Source organism: Crinia signifera, chromosome 2 (genome assembly GCF_055691185.1).
Source record: "Crinia signifera chromosome 2, ASM5569118v1, whole genome shotgun sequence".
NCBI classification, from domain to species: Eukaryota; Metazoa; Chordata; class Amphibia; order Anura; family Myobatrachidae; genus Crinia; species Crinia signifera.
In genome coordinates, this window is record NC_139218.1 from 220,969,647 (window position 1) to 220,994,283 (window position 24,637).

General features: G+C 43.2%; 1 protein-coding gene across 1 annotated transcript in view; it reads right to left on the reverse strand.

Moving 5' to 3' along the window:
- The window catches only part of VMP1 (vacuole membrane protein 1), a 195,307-nt gene that overhangs the window by 87,195 nt on the left and 83,475 nt on the right, over window positions 1-24,637 (reverse strand). Inside the window, exons 6-7 of the mRNA XM_083173766.1 lie at window positions 15,728-15,892; window positions 12,294-12,425 (exon numbers count right to left, since the gene is read on the reverse strand). Of these exons, the coding sequence (XP_083029892.1) occupies window positions 12,294-12,425; window positions 15,728-15,892 (297 nt within the window). The remainder of the gene's footprint in view (window positions 1-12,293; window positions 12,426-15,727; window positions 15,893-24,637) is intronic.

A 24,637-nucleotide genomic window follows, 5' to 3' on the forward strand; every position in this document is an offset into this window, starting at 1 on the left:
CTGGAGCCTGCACAAAAATAGCCCTGCCTACCAGTATATATTTGGATTGTGGGAGGAAACCGAAGTACCCAAAGCCCACACAAGCACGGGGAGAATATACAAACTTTGCACAGTTAGGGTCATGGTGGGAACTCCAAGTCATTTTCTTTATAAGCCATCTTTCTAGCATCAGAAAAGCAATTATGACTAATCCCTTTGAAGGCAGAGATGTTTTAGGCTATTTTTCCACATTATTGACAATTCACAGAGTATACCATATATACTCGAGTATAAGCCTACTTTTTCAGAACATTTTTTTATGCTGAAAAAGCCCCCTTCGGCTTATACTCAAGTGAGGGTCCCACTTGAGTCAATGGGCGGTATTCAATGAGCCTGATTCGCCATGTTTTTATGGCGAATTTGTGCTGTTTGGCGAATTTCTGACTAAAACGGTGAATCACCCTATTCAATGACCACATGGCAAATACATTTCAAGGTTTTTTTCACCATGATTCACCGAGTAGCAATCGCTATCTTTTTATGGTGAAGTGGAATGTGAACTTTTAAAATAAAGTGTTTTGTTTTTTACATTTGGTGTAAAAAAATCAGGAATTTTATTCTGAGGAGGGGCATGCTATTTTTATTCATGTGCTGTAAGCACATGAATATATATTTAATTTAAAAAATATATATATTTTTTTTTTACACAGCAGCCAGCAGGGGGCGCCGGAGCCGAGCCGCTCATTACATATTCATTATATTCACTGCACCCGATGGTTACGATCGTGTGTAGTGAATATACGCTCCCCTGCTGGCACCCCCGGGGGGCAGCCTGTGCTGCCTGGCACCCGGGGAGCCCACCTACCCCCCACAAAGTTCTGGGGCAGGCAGAGAGACTACCATCTCTCTGCCTGGCACCGTCCTCAGGCTCCCTGCGGCAATCGCCGCAGGAGCTCATATTCGCCAGTCAGGGGCAGCGAGCCCCTGACACGTTGAATACCGGAGCCCGCCGGCTCCGGAACGTGGCGAATGTGCAGCGAATCCTAAAAAGGATTCGCTGCACCTCGCAGGTATTCTCATTGAATACCGCCCAATAAGTTTTCCCAGTTTTTTTGTTGTAAAATTAGGTGCCTCGGCTTATATTCGGATGGACTTATACTCAAGTATATACGGTACCTATTTGGGGAAAAAAGGGGGGTGGTGAACCTAATACCCCTTTTCCACTAGAAGAAATAACCCGGTAATCTCCGCGGGGACGCGCTTCTACCCGGGTTTTTCTGCTAGTGGAAATGCTCCCTTTCAAATAACCCGGTTTGGATTCCCCGGCAATCCTACCCAGGTCATGATCAGGGTAGCACCCGGTTAGCACCCGGATTCAAGGGTAGTGGAAACGCTCCCTAACCGGGTTATTTGACTGAGCATGTAAAAATCTTCACTGATTGGTGCTGCTGGGGCGCTGGTGAGTGATGTCATCACTCAGAGCCCCGCAGACTGCGCACATAGCACGGAGGACAGCGTTGTGTGCACATGTGCTGCATGTCTGTCCTGACTTTCCCCTGCTGTATCAGAGGCTGCTCCAGCAGCCACCTTCCTCTCTGCCGCCAGCACCACAGGCTGCCCCAGCGGACACTGCTAATCATCCCGCAGCACAACATCATTATGAAGTGTGGTCTCTTCTTCTAATATCGTAATATTTTTAATGGTGGCCCTTTTGGTGTAATGGTGGCCCTATTTTGTGACCTCCCATGGTAAAGCCCTTTAAAAAGGCTTTTTCTTATGTTTATCTATAGGGAAAAAAAGGCCTTACCCGGGTTAAGTGTAAAAGGGGATGATCAGGCAATTTACCGGGTAGCACTGTAGTGGAAATGTGTCTCCAACCCATGTCCCACCCGGGTTCGAACCGGGTACAAATTACCGGGTCCGACCCAGGTTGCTAGTGGAAAAGGGGTATTACTAAGCACTTCCCTGGTGTGGACACCCAGTGAGTCTAAGATGTAATACTTCCGTTTGTTGAGTGTCTGATGTTTAAGATGTTCTTTTCCTTCTACTGCTGGATCTTCAGTCTTTCGATGCTCAGCATGTGTGGACGAAACATAAATGAGAAAAAAACAGCAATGTGTATCTCTGTAAATTGTTCTCCCTTAGTGATGTGGAACGTGGACTAAGAGTGCGTACCTAACTTACACAATATAGGCTGGGGTTACACATATAACAGTTTCTTTAGATAACAGGGTGGGTGGCATACCCGTACTCACGGTGTGTTGTTGTTATCCAAGCATATAAGGTTTACCCACAAGCAGCACCCCTGTCGGAGCGCACGAGAAATACTCGACACCACAAACCAATAGTACACTGAGTATACCTGGCTTTCACGTTTTCAGAAAACATTATTAGTATTTTTGTTTTTTCTACTATGTTAAAGGAATGTTTAGGAATATAGTAGCCCAACAAGGCCTACCATTTTTTAAAGTAAAAAACCAACCACCCATTTGCAGAAAATGCCTGTTTTACATAGTATTATCAGGTGATCATGGGTTCCACCATACAGATGTAGCGCAGCTCATTCAGTACTGGGGCTTCCAGACCACCCCTACTGACGAGCGGACGCTACATCTGACTGGGACGCGCAAGTGTCCCACGCGCACGCGTGTCCCAGTTTCCTGTCGGCGGGGGATGGGAACCCTGCCTGTCTCCGCTTCAGGTGTGTAATTACATGAGTGAAAACAGTGTCCAACCATATACAATATGAAAAACTTACATCTACAGTATTTGGGAAAACACTGTCCAGGGATCACAAGAGATCACGTCCAATAAGTACTAAGGGCTCCATCACTTATAAGATGGGACTCCGTATTTCCTATGTACTGTATTGAGTTCATATCTATTTATATTTCACAAAAGGGAACTTTATGTGTTAGTTACTGTGATGGGGGATATAGCAGGACTTCAAATTACTCCCCCACCAGAGATGGGCAAAGTGACTCACCAAAGAGAGCGGGGATTGATTGAGTGCTCATCAAAAAGATCCGGTTATTTTGGGTGCCTCGCTTTGGGAAAAAAATTGCTTAGTTACGGTTTGAGTGTACTAAGTGTAGTATCTGTTAGTTGTATTTACATTTCAATCGATTCTAGTAATGTAAAGCGAATTTCATACATTAATCACAGGTGGTTATTTTCACTTATTTTTCTATTTATCCTGCTGAACACCGATAAGATCCCATATGCCGCCGGAGCCACTTGTCCGATAAAGCCGCTAAAATTATCTATCTCCACAGCGTCCAGCCTCAATGTGTTCAACACCACACACACACACAAGTGTGAAAATTAAGCCAGACAGGGGGGACTGTTCAATACCAGACAATGATGTAGCACACAGCCGTTAGTGGTCACTGGTGTAATAGAGGTGTGATACACCAGGAATTAATGCAAATGGGAGACAGAGAGAGATAGAGCCCAGCTCACTGGGATCCAGATGCACTAGGCTTTAAAAGTGATAAAATGGAGAGTGATAAACCACCAGCCAATCAGCTCCTACCTGACATGTCACAGACTGTGTTTGAAAAATGTCTGACAGGAGCGGATTGGCTCCATTTTATCACTTTTGAAGCTTAATGCATCTGGCCCATGATCTATACTTCATAAATCTGGTGCTACAAAATTAAAGTTAAAAGTACTACACAGCACAGTAAATACAGATCTAGTAAATTTAAAAAAATGTGCACTGCCTAGCCAAAGTCTGTGTGTCTGAGTGAGAATGTGTGGTCATGCTAGACCCCTTTCTGTGATACTATGCTGCTTCTGGTACTGGGTACACTCCTGTGAGCAGCATCAAATCCTGTGGTGCTCCCAGATTGTTCTGCAGCAACCCTGTTTCAGCAGCAGCACTCAGCAGCTCCGCCTCCAATGCAATATCCAGAGTAAAGCTGCCCATAGACAGTCCGTTCCCGGACCATCCGTTCTGTACTATGAGATGCGCGCTCCCACGCATCTCATCGTACGGTACAAAAAGTATGTGCTGCACATTTTGTACTAGCTGTTCATCACATCGCATTGCATGCACAAGGCATGCGATGCGATGTGTGCTATTTAAGTCCCGAACGGATCCGTTAAACGGACCTTGTATGACATGGGTCTTCAAACTGTGACCCTCCAGATGTTGTGAAACTACATGTTCCAACATGCATTGCCACATTTTTTCCTATAAGAGCATGCCAAAACTATCAGGGCATTCTGGGACATGTAGTTTCACAACATCTGGATGGCCACAGTTTGAAGACCCATGGTGTATGGGCACCTTTAGTACATCTCAGCTGCCACAGGTGGTAGTGTTGAGCTCAGACATGGGCCCTTATTCTGGTTGGTGCGGTCAGAGCCGCACACGGGGCTCCGACCGCACAAACCAAGGGCCGCCCACCAGACGGATCGCCACGGCCGTCCATACACGGACGGCTGGCGATCCGCTCAAAAATGGTGGAGGCTACGCCTCCACCATGGTGGGAGCTGCCCCCTGCCTTCGATGGTCGACGACCATCGAAGGCAGGCCCGCACGCCGCGGCAGCTCCCGCAAGCTCAGACCACACGGACAATCGTCCGTGTGGGAGCTTGTAAGGGGGCTGAAAGCTGACATCCGGCGACGTCAGCTTTCCGCCCCCATGTCATGGTAATGAGGGCGTCATGCCCTCATTACCATGCATACGCCCCGCGTTTGCATGGGAACGCCCATGAAACGCGGGGCGTACACATAGGGAAATGAGGGGCTGAAGCCCCTCACGCCCCTATCCGCCCCCTTTGCGGCGGACGAAATCCGTCTGCGGCGAAGGGGGCTGCACATGCGCAGAATGACCTCTGCGCATGTGCAGACAAAAAACATCGGCGGTACGGCCGCACGCGGGCCGTACCGCACGATTCTGAATAAGGGCCATGGTGTGGATTGCACTCTGCAGATCTGGATGAACTACAGCCCTGAGTCAGTCAGTACAGTTACTCGATGCTACCATGTGCGGAATTGCCATGCTCAGGCAAATGCATTGTATGAAAATGAAACCGAAATTAAAAGAATGACCATTCACCTTTTAGGGAGCAATGGCTTGCTGTCTCCTAAGTGAGCCATTCAAAAGAAACGTCTCACTCACGACCGACCCATCTCTATCCCCACCATTTCAATTACCTAACAGTACACTGGAATTTAAACGCTCGATGGCAGAATTTTCATATGCACCAAAAACCACCAGCATGGATGCTTATCTGCACTCTTGGTGAAGATGAGCGGACAAGCCGTATTTCTCTACTGTGAAATGGTTAAAATAAATTGCTATATAAGTATAATATCCAATGGCATTCAGATTTTGTTCTAATCTTGTATTGTTTACTCAATATGTGACATATGAAATGACATAAATGTGCAAAGCAGTAAAACCATAATGCGGCTGTTCTGTCTAAGTCAATGGCATATAAAAAAAAAAATTATGAATGACTCATTTGTTTTGAGAACCGGACATACAGTAGGAATCAGCAACAAAAGAGAAAAACAATGAGCTAGTTTAAAATCTGCTTTGTTAGGAAATACTATGAATCATCTGATTATTACAGAGGGGTAGCAGGGACAATGCATCCATGAAACTCATAGGGAACGGTGCCATTGTAATTCACATTTCAGTCAATTTTTTGCAAATCCTTTTTTTTCATGCTAGAGTTAAAATCATTAACAAAAGTTATTCCTTTGAATGCATAAGGGCAGATTTAACAACACGTGCAATTCTTGTAATAAATGGTTCTCAACACAATCAGCTCCTGTAATTTTTCAAACACAGTAGCTGACTGACTGGAGAACCATTTAACATTCACAAGGAGTGATCGTAGAATATCACCTGTTGCAATCTGCCCCATAATGGCTAATGGAGAGCCAAATGCAAGTCGTCTTTAATTGCGCTACATTGCATAGACACAGAACTATGGCCTAACTCACTACGGATCACAGGAACGATCCGCAGAACAGGTTCCCAATGGTTGGGAAACTGCATGCACAGGACCCGTCCAGCGCATGTGCAGGATGAGCCTTTGATCGCAAGGTTAGACTTACTTCATCTGCAGTCGAGGAGCATCACAAGTTCCTCTTAAATTGCAACTGCAATGATGCTTGCACCTCCTCCTGCACTTGAATTGCGATATGAGATCCTCACTGAATCAGGCCCTGTGGTAGTGCGTGTGTGTGCTATTTTTTGCATATGCCTCTCCATCTTTTAGGGCGAATTGTGATTTGCCCCGTTCACCTGGAAGGCTGATTGATGCCATTTCCCAATTTTTCACCAAGGCGATAAAGCACCGGGTTCAACAAATTAGCCACTGATCCACCGGTTTGACACTTGGTCAGCAAATTGCATCTGATTCAGCCCATGACATTTCACTCAAAGAAAAAAAAAAGGAGGGATAGGGCATTAGCGAAAATGGACACAAATGATAAGTCGGGGTTGGATAAGTAAGCAGAATGTGGACTAATTGTATCCACTGTATGTGTATATTTGCATCTGTGGCCAAACCACTCCTATCTAAAGGTCCATACACACTGGGCGTTTTTTTCCCCAGCGGGTATGGGTGATGATGATATGAAGCATGTGTAGAAGAAAAACACAGAACATTCCAAAAGCAGTCTTAGAATTTGAATTTGACGGCAGATAAGAACCACTTGGCCCATCTAGTCTGCCCCTTTTTAACATGTTTAACAGGATAAGTCAATTCAATTTAAAAATACATTGTGGGACTTCTACATGACTGATATGATAAAACATAATATTCTGTGACAGACAGCTAGCCTTAGACATTCCTTCTCCGTTCTCCAGACTTGCATCTAATATATTTCAAAGCACATAAGACTGGAAAGCGGATGGAACATCTCACATACAGATGCGTCCACATATATATCCTACATGCGACACAAGTCATGCTATACATAAAGTGTGACCTCAGTGCGACTCTGTAGCGCCAGGCCTCTTTTTGCTAATGTTTCCGTTAAATGGCATTTTATTTGCAATCTAAGTTAGGGACTGACAGTGTAGCTAATGACTCAGGTATGAATGCAATAACTCAATAACATGACTTCAAACGCATTAAAGATGTCTGATCAGGATACGGTCGACTCAATTAAGATCGACATACATTGGGTCGATCAATGAAGGTCATCAGGGTTGGAAGGTCAACACAAGCATTAGGTCGACAAGGGGAACGTCGACAGTTAAAAAATGCATTTTTCACATACAGTACGTGTGCCGCCGACAGACAGTATTTCATACCCTACTAGGGTGTGGAGGGAGAATAGAACCTTCCCACCCTGTTGACCTATGCCCAGTTAACCATCAGTGGTTGGCTCATTGTATGTCGACCCTATGACCCATACCCTGATCAACACCGGATGAAAGCCACGCCTGATTGTGTAATGACCGGAGGAGTTGTCACTGCAGTAGATCACAAACCAATACATAAACAAACACACACACACACACACACACACACACACACACAAGAGATAGTCCACCAACATCATCGCCGGGAAATTTTCACCATTATAAGAACAATATTACACCCCATGCCAGCTGAATATTGCAAAAAGTTAAATTTAAGCCCCATTACACACTAAGCAATATTGTTCTCAATATCGCTTAATGTGTAATGGGGTAAAATTAACTTTTGACATCACTGAACGATATCAGCGGCCGATACTGTTCAGAGTGTACAGACCATTTTGACCACAGCCCCCATTGGCTAGTGTGTATGGGGCTTTACACACACACACACACACACACACACTAAAGAATGTACCAGACATTACCTTGTATCATACTAGTTACATTGTGGAGGGAACCCGGCCATTTACTCATCTACACGCACAGAAACCAAAATTTACCACTAAAAAATTACAGCACCCATCAATTAGCAAGGGTTATGCACTTTGACTTCCTGCACAAAGGCATATGCCACTATGACCAATAAGTCTCTTGCAGATCTAGACTGATTCATAAATGGTTTATTGCCTTTGTAAGTCTGTCTGTTCCTATAAGGTATAGGGGCCCATTTGTCATTCAAAATGTGTGGCTAAATCCCAGTAAACACCTGTTTTCGAGGGTTAGCCGCAAATAATAAGTATTCCCTGAATGTATCAAGAGGGACTCTAGCCAAAGTCTCCGATCCTGTTGCTATCCCTCCTGTACCACAGCTGGCCGCCTCCCCCATGTATCAACATCGGGCAGGAGCGCATCGCATCCCCGGGTACCGCCATTCTGAGATGGCGGTAGTCTATTGTAGTGTGATACATCTCGCTGTTAGGATCGATTTTACAATGCGATCCTGGGCGGTGATATTCCCAATATTATAAATGCGATCCATGATAAATGGGCCCCTATAGTGTCTAACTGGCTACCAAAACATTCAAAAACAGACAGGATGTGTTCCTCCAACATTGTTTTAAATGGAAAATACAGACAAAAGTAGCGTGACATAATTATCCAGTAATCTATTATGGAAGTAAACTGGACAAAAAAAAAAAAAAGAGATATTGCAGACAAAGCTGGCATAAAGCCACACATGGGGCCGGTAAAACACATCATGCTGGCAGTAAGCTGTAAGGACCTGGTCATTCTACAGGGGTATGAAAATGCTAAAAGCACTTGGCAGGAAAACATGAGAAAGGAAGGAAGAAAGAACACAAGTATATATACAGATAATGCAGAATATAATAATTCCATATGGATAAAGTATTTGTAATCATATCACAAAGCCAACACAACATCAGAATGGCCTTAGAGGAGCAGCAGCAGCAGCAGCAGCAGCAGCATAGGATTGTTAAAGGAAACCGTTTTATAAAATAACGGGTGTTAAAATGGAAGAACATACACAAATGTAGTACAGAGATCTTTTTTTTACTTTTAGATCACAATGATTTCCATCATCTAGCCTGTTTTGCTCCAACTTCCTACAAGTCTCTATATGAGCTGATGGGACAGTGAGTGTGTGGCGAGCGGTTTACAAATTGGCAAGCACGGAGATAATCCCATGTTTTGTGTTTAGCACCTTATTTTCAAAGTGTTTCATGAAGTATGTCTGAGAAGGACAAGGAACAGGACTAGGTACAGATGGAATGGTGTGAACGTAAAAGGGACCGTCTTTTTCTGTGTCCTTTACAAAAGGCTAGCAAAAGTATTCCTGATAAATCTACAGAGTCTACGGAACAGGGGTTCTCAACCTCGGTACTCAAGTACCCCCAACAGTTCATGTTTTCTAGGTCACACAGCAGGTGCACAGGTGCACTCATTACTCACGGACACATTTTAAAAGATCCACAGGTGGAGCTAATTATTTCACTTGTGATTCTGTGTGGAGACCTGGAAAACATGCACTGTTGGTGGTACTGGTGTAGATAGAAAGTCTGTAGGTTGACACCAAAAGATCGACATGAAAAGGTCTACAGTTTTTTGCAATCTCTTTTTTTTCCCCATACATCCTTTACCATCCACGTGGAAAACAATGCAGAGCGAAGCGAGACACCAAACCTGTAGCGTGGAGAGCCAAGCAAGGCCACGCATTACTCTAATTGTGGGTCCATGTTGATCGGTAAAACATGTGAAAATAAAATGTTGATCTTTTCAAGTCAGCATTTTGTGCATGTCGAACTTCTGACCCGGTCAATCTTTTGATAATCAAATAATTCACACCCATTCGAATAGCTGTAGGTACATGTGAAAGCAGTCCCTGACATTCTATCTGAGATAAAAGCGATCCTGTGCACATTTATTTTACAAGATATTCATGTGAAAACTTAAGTGCGCTACATATATGTAATGCACTCTCAACAAAAGAAACGTAACAACTTCCATCTACCTCCCAAAATACAAACTTGTGCAGCGGAGCCTCTCAGAACCCCACACCAAAATATTCCCTCACAAATTGCCAATGATCCCTTATATGGGGCATGCCCAAATTATATAAAGCAATTAGATCATGCAAAGCTGAAGAAAACAGTCAGAGTAAACAGTAGTTACTGTACATCTCTAAAGCAGTAAATTGCCGAGATTCATCTTCATTGTAGATATGGGCTGCAATATGAATATAAAATAAATGTATCTTTAACTGAAGACTATAGACCTCCACTATACACATACACTTGTGCAAGGTATTCCATGAGGCCACGAATGTGATACCTTGTCAATTACCGGCTGGGGTGCAGTCATTATGCATACAATTTATTGTATGCAAACCCAGTCATGGCTGCGGGATACAACAGATCCTTGTGGCAGCCAAGACGATCCATCAGAACTTAGGTAAATCCCATACGATATAAGACTTAACATGATTTATTGGCCCGATGGGTTGAAATCATGTAAAAAAAGGGCCATAACTGGCTAATGTATGGGCACATTAAGGATTGAGGGGCAGACTTATTAAGCTCGGTGAATTGATAGTCTATTTTTTATCACCGGCCAATCAACTCCTGCCTGTGAAGTTACAAGCTTGGTTTGAAAAATAACAGGTAGGAGCTGATTGGCCGGTGATAAAAAACATACTTTATCACTGCACCAAGCTTAATAAATCTACTCATGAGTGTTGAATCCATACGCTCTCGTAACGATCTAACTAATTTAAAGGGTAATCTTTACCTAGCAGGGCGCCCACGATTTTGATCATGGGCATCGCAGGTAAAAAAAATCGCGTCGATCGCATCGCATGCGGGCAAAAAAAAATCACATGCGATGCGATCGACGCGATTACCGCGATTTTCCATAGGGAACAAAGTTAAATGGGTCAATGGACCCGATTTAACATTGGGAACAATGTTAAATGGCCCACAGACCCCAAATAGCCACCCTGGGCCCCCCCAATTGTTAACGCCACCCCACGATCAACGCGAACCCGAAGCGTGGCGAGCGCAGCGGTACGCGTCCTCCGACCTTTTCATACCCCCACTATCCACGTCGGCGTGGAGTTGAGAATAGATAGTGTGGCGAGTGCAGCGAGCCTGAAGCGTGGCGAGCCCCGCGAGGGGACGCGGATACCTGTGAAGCCCGCAAAGGGACGCGTTTACCTGTGAAGGTACCCGCGTCCGCTCGCCACGCTTGGGGCTCGCTGCGCTCGCCACACTATCTATTCTCAACTCCACGCTGACGTGGATAGTGGGGGTATGAAAAGGTCGGAGGACGCGTATTGGCTATTTGGGGTCTGTGGGCCATTTAACATTGTTCCCAATGTTAAATCGGGTCCATTGACCCATTTAACATTGTTCCCTATGGAAAATCGTGGTAATCGCGTCGGTCGCATCGCATTCGTTTTTTGGCCGCATGCGATGCGACCGATGAGATTTACATTTTTAACATGGTTTTCAATGGGAAATCGCGGGCATCGCGTCGGTCGCATCGCAAATGGCATGCGATGCCCGCGATGGGCGCCGTGCTAGGTAAAGAGTACCATTTAAAGTTCCGTACACGTATAACCAACTGGTAAACAATGAAAAATATCTTTAAAGATGCTGTTCAGTGCCATCGCCAGGACCCCGCCGAACATGCAGTCACTGGCGATATCATCAGATTGGACTGCATGTTCAGACAATCAGGCTTATCGTTAAAGATCCACGGGAGTGTGCAATGTTAACGATATAGTAGGTACACAATGGGCCTGATTCAGAACTGTTAGCAAGGTTGCAATTTTTGCAGATGGACAAAACCATGCTGCACTAGATTTGTGTGGGGTGTGTTCAAACTGAAGTCTAAATTGCAATGTAACAATAAAGCAGCAAGTATTTACCTTGCCCAGAAACAAAAATAACTCCCCCAAATGTAACTGTGCACATGTTACATCCGCCACACCTGCAGTGCAGCATGGTTTTGTCTCTCTGCAAAAATTGCAGCCTTGCTAACAGGTTTGAATCAGGTTCACTGAACGATATCATTAACAATATCATTATTGTGCATACCCTTCATTAAAATCATATAGTACAGTATGTACCCAGGTTAACTGTAATTCATGCTGTAATTGAAGATAAAAAAAAATAAAATAAAACAACTTTACTCCATAAGTACATTGTTTGGGCAGAGTACTAGACATGGCCTATTTGTGTAGGCCAGAGGAGAAAACTATACACAGCACTTGGAAAACAACCTGACATTATTTATTTTTATTTCAACTTTATTGATAAACTAAACCGTAAAAAAAAAAAAAATATGTAAAATATGGCTTTCAACACAAGTAAATACATAACCACCTTAAAGGACGGTTTGCCATTCATACACAAATGTAAATGAGTGTAGGATTAGAAATTGGATTAGCATCCCCACCTGTGCTGTCTGGGCATGTTCCAACATCTCCTCAAATTCCTCATATTCTTCATCATCAGGTTCTTCTCCTGACAAGCGAGCTGCCCTGGCCATGAAGTATGGGGGCAGTTCTCCAATGGCAGTGCCAGCACCCTGGGGGCATACAGTAAAAGAAAATGTTATTAAATGTAAACCCATTATTGTGGATATTGAGATGGCTGCTGAACATGCAGAAACCTTTTGAACTACTAGTTTAACAATTAAGAGATGAGAAAGACATAGCTATAAGAAATGTAATGTCCTGATTATTGAGCAATAGTTGCTTAAATATTTTAGATTAGCTTGCGATATCACATATGAAATAACAGGCCATGAACCACTACTGTTTTAAATGTTTATTGTACAAAAGGAAGTACACCGGAAACCCATGATCCACAGGTTATTAAAGTTAGAATACCAACTGAAAATAATCTATTTTTGTAATGTGTCTCTTTCTCTTACCCAAAGCCCTCTACTTTTTACACAACCAGTGCTGAAAACCAGAAGAAAGGGATCGGAGGATGTGAGTGGGAGGACCAGTCACAAGACTCAATGATGAGATGATTCAAGCAGTCTTGGGGCTGTGCCCAGGGAAATAAAGCACATTAGCACTATAGATTAGACTCTAAGGGGGAAATGTACAATGCTCAGCCGTTATGGCCGATTGGCTGTACGAATGGCTACAAATGGGTTTGGACGCGATTTAGGCTTGAGAAATGTACCTAACTGCTGAGGTCTCAGATACAAATTCAAAAAGGTGCCGTATTTTGCACTTGCATTTATAGCTGAAGTTGGTTGTAAGTTTGCCAATCTGATAGAACTCTATGGTTTCATGCTATTGAGTTCTATCCATGTTCTATTCATCCGTAATTAATTCAGCCAAGCTTACCGATCATAAAAACAGCAACTCAGTCAAATTTGAACGTTTGTAAACAGGCCGATGTGCAGGACATGGCCAAGAATGGGACTGAATGGGTACATTTGTAAATCACCGTTTAAGATAGTGATGGCTAACCTTGACACATCCCAGCATCAGTTTTACTATTTGGCCATGCTAAACCTGATGCAGGGCATGCTGGGATGTGTAGTTCAACAACAGCTGGAGTGTCAAGGTTAGCCATCACTGCTCTAAGACGACAAAGTACAATCTGTCACCTTTCTAAAATGTACACGTACATAACATGTATACTCCAGATAATGTGACTTTCAAATGAGTTAACACATAAGAAATAGGTTAGCTAGCATTCTATAATAACAAAAACTAACATTTTAGAATGCAATGATAAAAGTTAGTCTTCCGTATGGGCAGCATGGACAGTGTAATGGTTAGCATTACTGCCTCAAAGCATGGGGGACATTGGTTATCAGTTAAAAATAAACAGGTATAAGCAATGTAAGCTATGAAAAGGGCCAGAATTGATTGACTAAAAGACAAGTGCATGGAAATTAAAAAATCAAGGCATTTTACCTAGAACTACAGAGAAGTGGCTTTCTTGCATTGTGGTTTGCAACTCAGCCTTATGGAAAACATATACATTCAGAGAAGAGAACTTATACATACATACATACATACATACATACATACACACACACACACACACAGCCAATTAAAATGCAGCACCGGCTGGTGAGCCAATCAGAGCTTGTGTACTGGCAGCCGCTCTGATTGGCTCAAAAGCCGGTGCAGCATTTGAATTGGCCGCCGGCGTCCTGCATTGAAGAAGCAGGCAGCAAAATGAGCTGCCTGGGCCCTTCCAGAGGCCGGGGCCCAGGACAGCTGTACCCACAGCACTCCCCTGTCTGCTGCCCTGTACATACATACATATATACATACATCCACAGTGTAAAGCAGCACTCACAATATTCTTAGGACTCCTGCTGGGGTGCCAGTGAACCCAGGCTTCACAGAGGGGCTCCTATGTGTGCCAAATCATATCCACTCACCAGACTTTTGAAAAGTAAAATTTCCAATCTTTATTTCATCATTTTAAAATCCAACATGGTGGTCGACATTTCGGGTCATAGGGCGACCCTTTTTCAAGACCTCAGTACAGCCTGATCTCCTGCTGTCAGTGATGCCCTGAACTCCCTGAGCCAAGCCTATAAGCCTCACACTATGCCCACAACAATAAATTCACAGCCAATCAGACTCCTGTGTCGCTGACAATAAAATTGATCACAGCTGATCACTTTAAAAGACATACCTGTCATGTAGCCAGTCTCCCGCCGATCATAGCTTGACGGCGTGTGCTTCATTTACAATGCCGGCTGCTGCCGCGCCTTCCGTATGGGATGCGGTGTGCGTTCCACAGAGGGGAATTGGTCATAGCGTCCAGGAGCCTAGTGGTCCGGTCACGCTGATGATTTCGGAAATGACGCTATGTGCGTTCCATCTGAAAGCCGGAAGCAGTGTCTCATACAGTATTGCCATCCATTTGTATGCGTTCCACCCAAAGGCAGAAGTGGCTGCTTAGAATAGGGATTTATAGGGTGGCAATAGTGTTTTATAGGATGACAATACTGTATGAGACACTATGGGCGGTACTTCTGTACTTTCATGGCGCCGCGTGTCAGAGTCCCCTTGCGGGGCTCGCTTCGCTCGCCCACGCTGCGGGCTCGGTGGCTCGCTACGCTCGCCACGCTAATTAAAATCAACTCCATGCCAACATGGATAGTGGAGGTATGAACTATCCATGTTGGCATGGCGTTAACTTAGTTTATTTTACTTAGTTAGTGGCGAGCGTAACCCGGAAGTACGCGCGGCGCCATGCTGGCGCCGTGAAAGTAAAGAAGTACCCTATGGGCTATTCTTCGTAGTGAAATCACATCGCATGGCATTTGTGCCTTGCGATGTGATGCAATCTCAGTAGTTAATTTAGTTAATTTATTCACTGCACCCTGAGTGAAATCGCATCGCAGATGAGATGAGATCTCAGTAGTTCATATGGTAAAACACCCAAAACAGCACCACTCTCCACGTCACCCCCGAAGCGTCGCGAGCGCAGTGGAACGCATCCACCAACCTTTTCATACCACCACTATACACGTCGGCGTGGAGTTCAATTTATATAGTGTGGCGAGCGCAGCGAGCCCGAAGCGTGGCGAGCATACGCGGATTACTTTACATGTATTTCACATCCCCTCGCTGCGCTCAACACACTATATAAAATCAACTCCACGCCGACGTGGATAGTGGGGGCATGAAAAAGGTTGGAGGATGCGTTTCGAGAGTGGTGCGGTTTTAGGTGTTTTACCATATGAACTACTGAGATCTCATCTCATCTTATGCCACAAAAAAGGGCCATACGATGCGATTTCACTCAGGGTGCAGTGAATAAATTAACTACTGAGCGTACGTAGGAAATCTGGACGCCCTGCTAGGAAACAAGTACCAAAAAAACATTAGCTATACATACCCACATGCAGGCCTCCAACCTGACTTTGGAGATGATATTCCATAATGAAATGGCACCTTCCCCTTCTTCATCTGGACATATAATTTTGTCTGGATAAGGTGGTTCAGGAAAATTTACAGAGTTACATTCATAAGCAGCAAGTGTCACGGAAGCTATGTGTGGACCCTTAAAAAGAAAATATAATAAACATGAATAAAACCAAATTTAAATACAAAATGTATATTTTTATTTTATAGCTGTCAGTTCATAAAGAGAAATAGCTGTTAAATCATGAATATAAACAATTACGCACTATTAAAATGAAAAAATAAAGCCCTATGCAAAATAAACCACAATTGATTTTAAAACAAGCTTGAATATGAATGGTCATTAAAACAATTAAAAGGAATTTATATGTTAAAATCATGCGCACACAAAACGGATATACAGAGGCTTCCTCAGATTATGGTTCTAGGTCCGCCAAATAACTGCTCTTGGCGCACCACAGTCTTTGCAACTCAAATGCAAATGTCCTTGTTTTTCTCAAGCTGCAACTTAGCTCACACTACTACGAAACACAGGAAGTGACAAATCTGTGATCCCGATACAAGCGGCTATTCCTCCCTCCACATTCCAATATGCTGAATCTGCAAATGTGCACCGATTTCTCTATGACAAAATTTCTGATAATACTGAGTGAATTTCTATGCAGCTACAATGTAACGGAGATGCAGCATTTGGTAACAATGGGACTGATTCAGACTTGATGGCTGTTGCGAGAATCAGAAGATTATCGAACGACTGCGCATGTGTTTGGATCAGAGCACACATGCGTGAGCAAAAATAGTATAAAAAATAGTAAAGGGATTTATGCGCAATTTGACTGACAGGAAGTTGTGCCTGGGAGGTGGTAACCGGATGTTTTCTGGGAGTAACAGAAAATGCCCATGCGTGTTAAGTGAAGAGTGTGTGTGGAACGTTATCAGCATGTACGCAACAGAAATGGGTAACAAGTGATCAGGTCGGGGCGCCGAGTATGGAGCTGCGTTGCCAAGCTGCAGTACATAAAATTGGGGTGTCACTCTCCATCAGCATGTTTCTGTCGCAGAGTTGTGGAAGGGCCTTACTTACTCACCTTTGCACAGAGTGGAAAAATCATTGATGGTTTGTGAATTGCATAAGGATGTTTAACAGGATAGTGGATAGCGAAATTTTCACAATTCACTCGCATATTTGCGAAGGGCCAATTTGTTTCTGTCTGGGCAGCAGGTAACTACTCGCAGTTATCTGCAACTAAACAGATGAGCAATCCGGTCTGAATCAGGCTCATAATCGCTAGATTACCCATACTGGAGTGTCTGCTGGAGTGTTTGCAAATACTCCTTAAAACCATGGCCTCAGCCATAATCCAGTCTCCCCTCTCACCCAGTTTCATCAAAGGAGATTGAGTGGCATCTCAAGATTTGTGTATGCAACTGGGTGGGTGGCAAAAATATGTGTTTGCGATTGCATTTTGTGCTTCTGTACACATTTAAAAAGCATCCAAACAGGTAAAATATTAAAGCTTAATATTAATTTCACTTGTACATTTTATTTTTGCCTAAAAACTGGGAAATTTAATTCAGAGTAACGCTGCCATTGTGCAGCTGGAATGGCATGACAGAGATTATAATGGTGGCACATCACCAAAGGGTGAACAGCAATATAAAGTATGCACAAATTAAATACTGTATGCCCTAAAAGGAGTCTGACTCTTCAATAAATTACAAAAGTTATGGTAACCCTGTAAACCTGCACATAAAGGTACATAATTAATTTCTTAATTTGTGTTTATGCCTATAAATGTTAAAAATATATTTCACGGTTACATGTCCTATCTGTTCTTATGAAGAAAGAAAAGCTGCATTAGGTTTCCCAGATAGATGTACAATATATATATATATATATATAACTAAAATGTAACTTCTTCCTTGGCAAAACTGACATTGTGAAAACATTTACTGCTTTCACATCGCACCACGAACCTGCATTTTGGAATGTCCACATCCCCACAGCGAACCAGCATTATTGCTGGTTCGCTGACATTATCCGGGGGTGGGGGAGGAGGCAGCGCTTAGAGCTGGCGCTGCTCCAAGCACTGCCTCCTCCATAGTGTGAACGGGAAACTGGTTGCTCGGCCCGTTTAACCCGCCAAGCAACACGGCAATGAACCTGTAAGGGCTCTGCTTCCTTACCGTTTCGGTTTGCCCGTTTTCAGGACATAACCCCCTTTCACATCGCACTAATTACCGGTTCAAAACAGGCTTGTACCCAGTAATTAGTTGCGATGTTAAAGGGGTATGTGTGTTGGTTTTCTGAGGTGAATATCTCAAACAAAAATCAGATTCTTTACAATTAGTATTTTTTTAATTGTTGCAAATTACCATATATACTAGAGTATAAGCCGACTTTTTCAGCACATTTATTACGCTGAAAAAGCACCCCCTCAGCCTTATACTCGGGTGTATACGGTAATTTGTCCCCGCAGTCAGAGCCGGAGGCATGGCCCGGTGACGCTGGGGCCTGGCCGAGGCTAATGATGTTGCAGCAGTGAGGCAGCCTCTGTGCATCTGTCACACTGGCCAGAAACTACCATGGAGACAGAAATGGAGGACGCACAAAGCGCTGCTGGGCAGAAGAGTAAGGAGCAGCCAGCATCGGGGAGCAAGGGCTCCAACCCAAGGCTCATTAGCTGCCATGGTGAGCGCGGAGCACATGCAGCGCATCAATACCCCATGCAGCATCTGCTCTGCAGCAATCACACAGCCCCAGTTACCCAGGTGCCTCTCATCTCTTCCCGATTAGTGTCTCTCTCTATATGGCCTGTAATTACACATTACAGCTTCCCATCCTGTCACATGCTGTACTTTTCTGCTCCTATACCCTGTACAGTGTGTGTGTCAGTGTGCTCCTAGACCCTATAGAGTATGGGTCTTCAACCTGTGGCTCTCCAGATGTTGTGAAACTACATGCATTGCCACATTTTTTTTCCCTATAAGAGCATACCAAAACGGTCAGGGCATGCTGGGACATGTAGTTCCACAACATCTGGAGAGACATAGGTTGAAGACCTGTGCTGTAGAGTGTGTCTCAGTGTGCCCCTAGACCCTGTGCATTTCTTACCCTAGGCTACTTAAGTTTTCCCAGTTTTTTTGTGGTAAAATTAGGTTCCTAGGCTTAGTTTCGGGTCAACTTATACTCGAGTATATACCATACATGGTGTGTGACCATCCAACAGGTTCTATTCTCCCTCTATGGATGTCGTGGATCCCCACGATTGAGAATTGTCCCTGTAAGTCAGGATCCTGACTATCAGGCATTTAACAGTCAGGATTCTGATGCCGGTGTACTGATCCTTGTAATCCCGACTGGTGGGAGGTCATCTAGCACCCCTGAGGAGATGGCACTGTAAGCAATGGATTTCCAGTTGTAAAGCGCAACGGAATATGCTGCGCAATATAAGAAACTGAAAATAAAGATAGCCATAAATCCTTAACTATAGAAAAGCAATGTGAAAGCCATTCTAAAAATGTTTAAATTAAAATTGCAATGCTTTTAACATAACACCAGAAGAGGTTCACTCTCTTGCTGTGACTTAACAATACTCTGCATGCAGTGGCTAATAGTATGCTCAATAACATTTTACAGGCAACATTAAAATTATAAGGATAAAAACTCACAGCTGTATACCCAGATCATTGGATTGGATAAAACCTGGTCAGGAAAATCCTATTCAAGGTTAATATTGTCCCAAGTTCTGGAATTCAGCAATACAGTAGGTACTCATACAATAAGTGACTATGCAATGATCAACCACCCAGCAGTAGCAGTCAGGATAAAAGTATCAGTGCAGTGTGCTGCTTGCAGATGTTTGATTAGATACCACAGCAAGTTGTGACAATAGATACAATTTGATGCTTGATTAGTTAATTTAGTTTTTTTAATATTAATGGGGTCGATCCTATTAACCTCGGATGTGTGCGGATTCTAGTGAATTCGGCCCTGTGAACAGTGCAAGTTAGGGTTCATTTGGGTGCCGGTTTCAGCATTAAATGGCACCCAAACTGCAAATCGCACTCTTCGGGGTTAATAGGATCGATGTTTGAAAGTGTCTGATTGGGAGGTCAGAAACAGATTGTTTGATTTTGAGTCGCACAAAACAAAAAAGAACGCAGCGGCATTAATTGGCAGTCACTCATCTACAAGTTTATGTGAACCGCATGCAAACTCATTCCCTTGCGTAAACCAGTGCATTTTAATGTGCAAGGAGTGACACACCCACATTTAGCGCCTGTGTGAACTGTTAATACCAATGGCTGCATATATATATGCCACCTTCGGTTGCCCTATGGCAGGTGTAGTTTGCCTGCCTGCAATTTCATGTCTGCAGCTGTGCCCCAGTGAACACAGTCACTTGCTTTGACAAGTGTGTGACACTTCCATAATGCACCCACTGACACGCCCATTCTTGAGTGTACTACTAGCCACTATCCATGAACACCCATTGTGTTTTCCTCAGTTTGTCCTGATCGCAACTCCATCTTTGTGAATACACTCTGGGTTTTGGAGAACTTTTCAAGCATGCAGTCACAAATAATCGCTCACCTACACGAATATCGCAGGCACAGAGTGTTCAAAGTGATTTACTAACTGCAGCTAGTGCATGGTGATAAATGGGTAACTGACAACATCCAGTGTCCAACAAACAATAGGTCAGTCACATCATTTTTATCAAGTGTATAAGAAAAAAAATATTCTGCTACAGTATATCATGTTAAATGACTTTTGGATAAAAGACAACATCTTCCCCAAACCTCAGTTGAATAGTGGCACCGTGTGGTTAAATGAACATTAATAAATATAGCTTCTATTTTACCAATTAACTTTTAAGCCATAGACATGCAGGTAGCTTTTAAGTACAGCTTTACATGTCCATAAAATATATACAATTATATAATCAATAAAAGGAAGGTCAAATGAAAAAGTGTCTCCCACACAGGAACAAAACAAATTAGATCGCTGCTTTGAATGAGTATCCGGTCGCTGGGTCAACAAGGTCTAGGTCGACAGTGACTAGGTCGACCACTAATGGTCGACCGTGACTAGATCACTGAAATGGTCGACTTACCATTGGCATTGACAGGTCGACACAAGCTTAAGGTTGACCATGACATGGTGAAAACGAGTATTTTGCATTTTGTTGTTTTTTTTTGGTGTAGACCGACTTGGTTCATACTTTAGTTTGGTTCCCAAACTGTGCTCTGGTGTGCCTTGGGATACTTGGAGCGGTGGTCCAAAAAGAATTCAAAAATTGGTCAGTCTAATTAGGCAAAACTAAGGCTGTTGGCTTCGCATCATAAAATATGTGGAGGAACAGAAGCTAATTCTGTCTCTCGACACATAACTAATCTGAAGGAGGTTATATAAAACACAATTTACTTAATTTATTATATATATTTTTTTATTATTTCTCATTAAGACACTTTACCTAGGGGTGCCGAGAAAAAAAAATTCTGATACTCTAGGGTTCCATGATTTCAAAAGTTTGGGAACAACTGCTATATCGTATAAAATGCTTACAATAGGATCAATGTGTTTTGTATAGTTTGTATTAATAAGTTATCCTGGTACTTGTGTATTATCACGGCGCCCAAGTTTCTTACGTACGGCACCGTAGGGAAATCACATCGTATGGGCCATTATAACGGCAGTGCGATCCGATGCGCTTTTCCTATGTAATTTATTCACTGCTCTCTTAGGGCCTTATTCTAGTTCACTCTGACAAAATCATTCTTAGATGGACAAAACCAAGTGCACTGCAGGTGGGGCAGATGTAATTTGTGTAGAGAGAATTAGATTTGGGTGGGGTTGTACTTCAAAGTGAGATTTATATTGCAGTGTAAAAATAAAGCAGCCAGCATTTACCCTGCACAGAAACAAAATAACTCACCCAAATCTAATTCTCTCTGCACATTTTACAGCTGCCCCCATGCAGTGCACATGGTTTTGTCCATCTAAGAAGGATTTTGTCAGAAAGAGTGAACTAGAATAAGGCCCTTAGCCCCGGGGAAACTGAATCGCATTGCATCTCCCGCATATATAGGGGGTACGATGGCATTACATTACCTATACAATTATACCATTGTATGACATACAATGAGGTTTTAGGCACCCCCCCACCCCGAAGTGTGGCGAGCCCCGCGTGGGGCAGCGGAACGCGTCCTCCGACCTTTTCATACCCCTACTATCCACGTCGGCGCAGAGTTTATTTTATATAGTGTGGCGAGCGCAGCGAGCCATCGAGCGCGAAGCGTGGCGAGCCCGCGGATTACTTAACATGTATTCCACATCCACTCACCACACTATATAAAATCAATTCCACGCCGACGTGTACAGTAGGGGTATGAAAAGGATGGAGGACGCGCAGCGCTAGCCACGCTTCGGGGTGGCGTGAATAGTGGGGTGGGGGGGGTGCTTAAAACCTCATTGTATGTCATTGTATACCTAATGGCATTGTACACCCTATACAATATAAATAAAAGAGCACTGAAATTAAATTATATAGGAAAATCGGATCGCATCGGCACTTACAATGGCCCATGCGATGCGATGCTCCTATGCAGAATAACCCACTAAGCAAATAGCTTAGTGGGCGCCGTGATAATACACAAGCACCGTTCTCCTTGCCTGGAAGTAGAACATCTTAACCAATGTCTTGACAGTCTTACATGGCATATTCTAAATTAGGGAGCTCATAATGTGCTTATTTAAATCTACCAGCAATACTTCCAGTAATAGACCATGGTGTCTATTATTCCAGCTGTGCAACAGTCAGAAAAAAAACAGAATCTGAAAACAGCAAGTCATAAGACCAGAATACTTACAGTGCAAAATAAGGGATGGAAACAAAACCCTATCATGTATTTCACAAATGCAGCTGCACAATAGAACTATACAAGCTGGCATTTTCAATGGTCACTGAGCATTATCCAATATCATATATTAAAACAAAATAAAAGTACAGTTCTGGAAAATGAAGAAAAACACTTTTCTCCTTACTGTAAAGATACAATGGACTTGCTATCCTTTCTGTGGTAAACACATACGAGAACTCTCAGACACAGCCCCCTCCCCACCACAAGGACTCATTAGATCATGTGCCTGCTTTCCGACAACTTTAACCAGCTGTCCGAAATGAAGTCAGTGCAACTTCATTCTATGGGTTTGGCAGGGTCAGCAGAATCTGCTTTGGACATCTGCTTCTGCTAAAAGTCCATATTTACGAAAGCCACAACCTAATCTCCCCTGAGCCAGTCTTTAGCACCATTTGTCAAAGTCTGTATAGAAAAACTCTTTGACCAAATAAAGTCTTATGTTGTTGCAAATACAGAGGCCCATATTATGAATTTCACATATACAGCACCAGTGAAAGGTGACCTTTGTCTGAGGAAATGAATACACCCATACAATTCAATTAAACACTTTGAATACATGTAGGTTGGTAGGTCATTCTGTCAGGCAGTCACAAAAGTCTACACTCATTTTGTAAACATAAATGCATGTACGTTATTTAGCTAGAATAGTTATTATAAATATGAAAGCAATAATGTCGGAGAGAAAAAATCATGCATTCAAATTAAATCAAAAGCGTTCCAAAATATTTGCTGCTCTTGGATTCTTTTCCTTTGTGTCTGTAGTCATAAAACAACGTTCTGAACTACATTAAAACAGCACTGAGAAGCTGTGTGCTCTCCCTTTAAAGATGACTAGTTCTGATTTGGATTACTCAGGAACTGTGCACTGCTGCATCATCAGTGTTCCATCTGATGCAATGATGTGCAATATAGATCAACAGTGGATGCAATGCTTACCAACTGTCCACACCCATAGCTATAGGGGTGTGGATCGTACATGGTTTTTTTTACCCGAATGTCAACATGGACACAGTTGGAAGTCAACCGCAATGCTTTGGGCACCCTAGTGGATGCTAGGGCATGAATACCGCCTGTCGGCACATGTTGGCTCAAAAAAAGGTGAAAACTCATGTCGACCTCGCGATCTGTCGACCTAAGCCATTTGTCGACCTAAAACCATGTCGACCTAGACACCTGTCAACCTTCATCCATGTCGATCGTGTTGCCTGTCGACCCAACGGTGTCGACAATACGACCGTATCCCAGCTATAGATGTACCACTGCATGATTTTTAAACAAAGAAAACGCCACTGTCTGTTACATTGCAAGCTCAATAAGGTACATCTAGTAACATATGTTGGTCAATCAGAAGTTATAATAGAAGGCAGAAAGGCATTACACTCACCAAGTTACTCAACTTTTAATAAGGTAAACGGTCTACAAATTATAGCAGACAATGAGTAAGTGACCCTTAACGGAGCAAAGGGCAGAACCATGGAGAGGATGTCACTGCTGTGGAAAGGAAACATAACAAGGAAGGAGGCCTTAAAAGGAAAAGACGATGAGAACAGAGAATGAGTCAGAAGAGGCCTTTGCTGCAGATATACTGTAGCAGAGAAAGGGTTGATTGATTACAAAAAAAAAAAAAAAAAAGCCCCAGCACATAAAAAAAAAAAAAAAGGGACCACTAAACACATATAAGCCCCTCTGTTCCAAAATATTGACCTCTCCACTGCGCATGACTTCAATGAGAATTACTGCTGGGAAACAGTGCTAACCTAGAGGTCATCTTTCCATCTTTAAACTACAACCATACAGCCATGCGAGTAATAGCCCAGCAACATCCCTGCAATGAACACCGCATTTCTGGTTTCTAAACAGACAAAATGGGTTTATGTAAGGGACTACAATCAACTCTGATGCAGTAATGTACTGTAGCCTACAGTTCTCAAGTGCAAAGCAATTACAATGCTTCAGT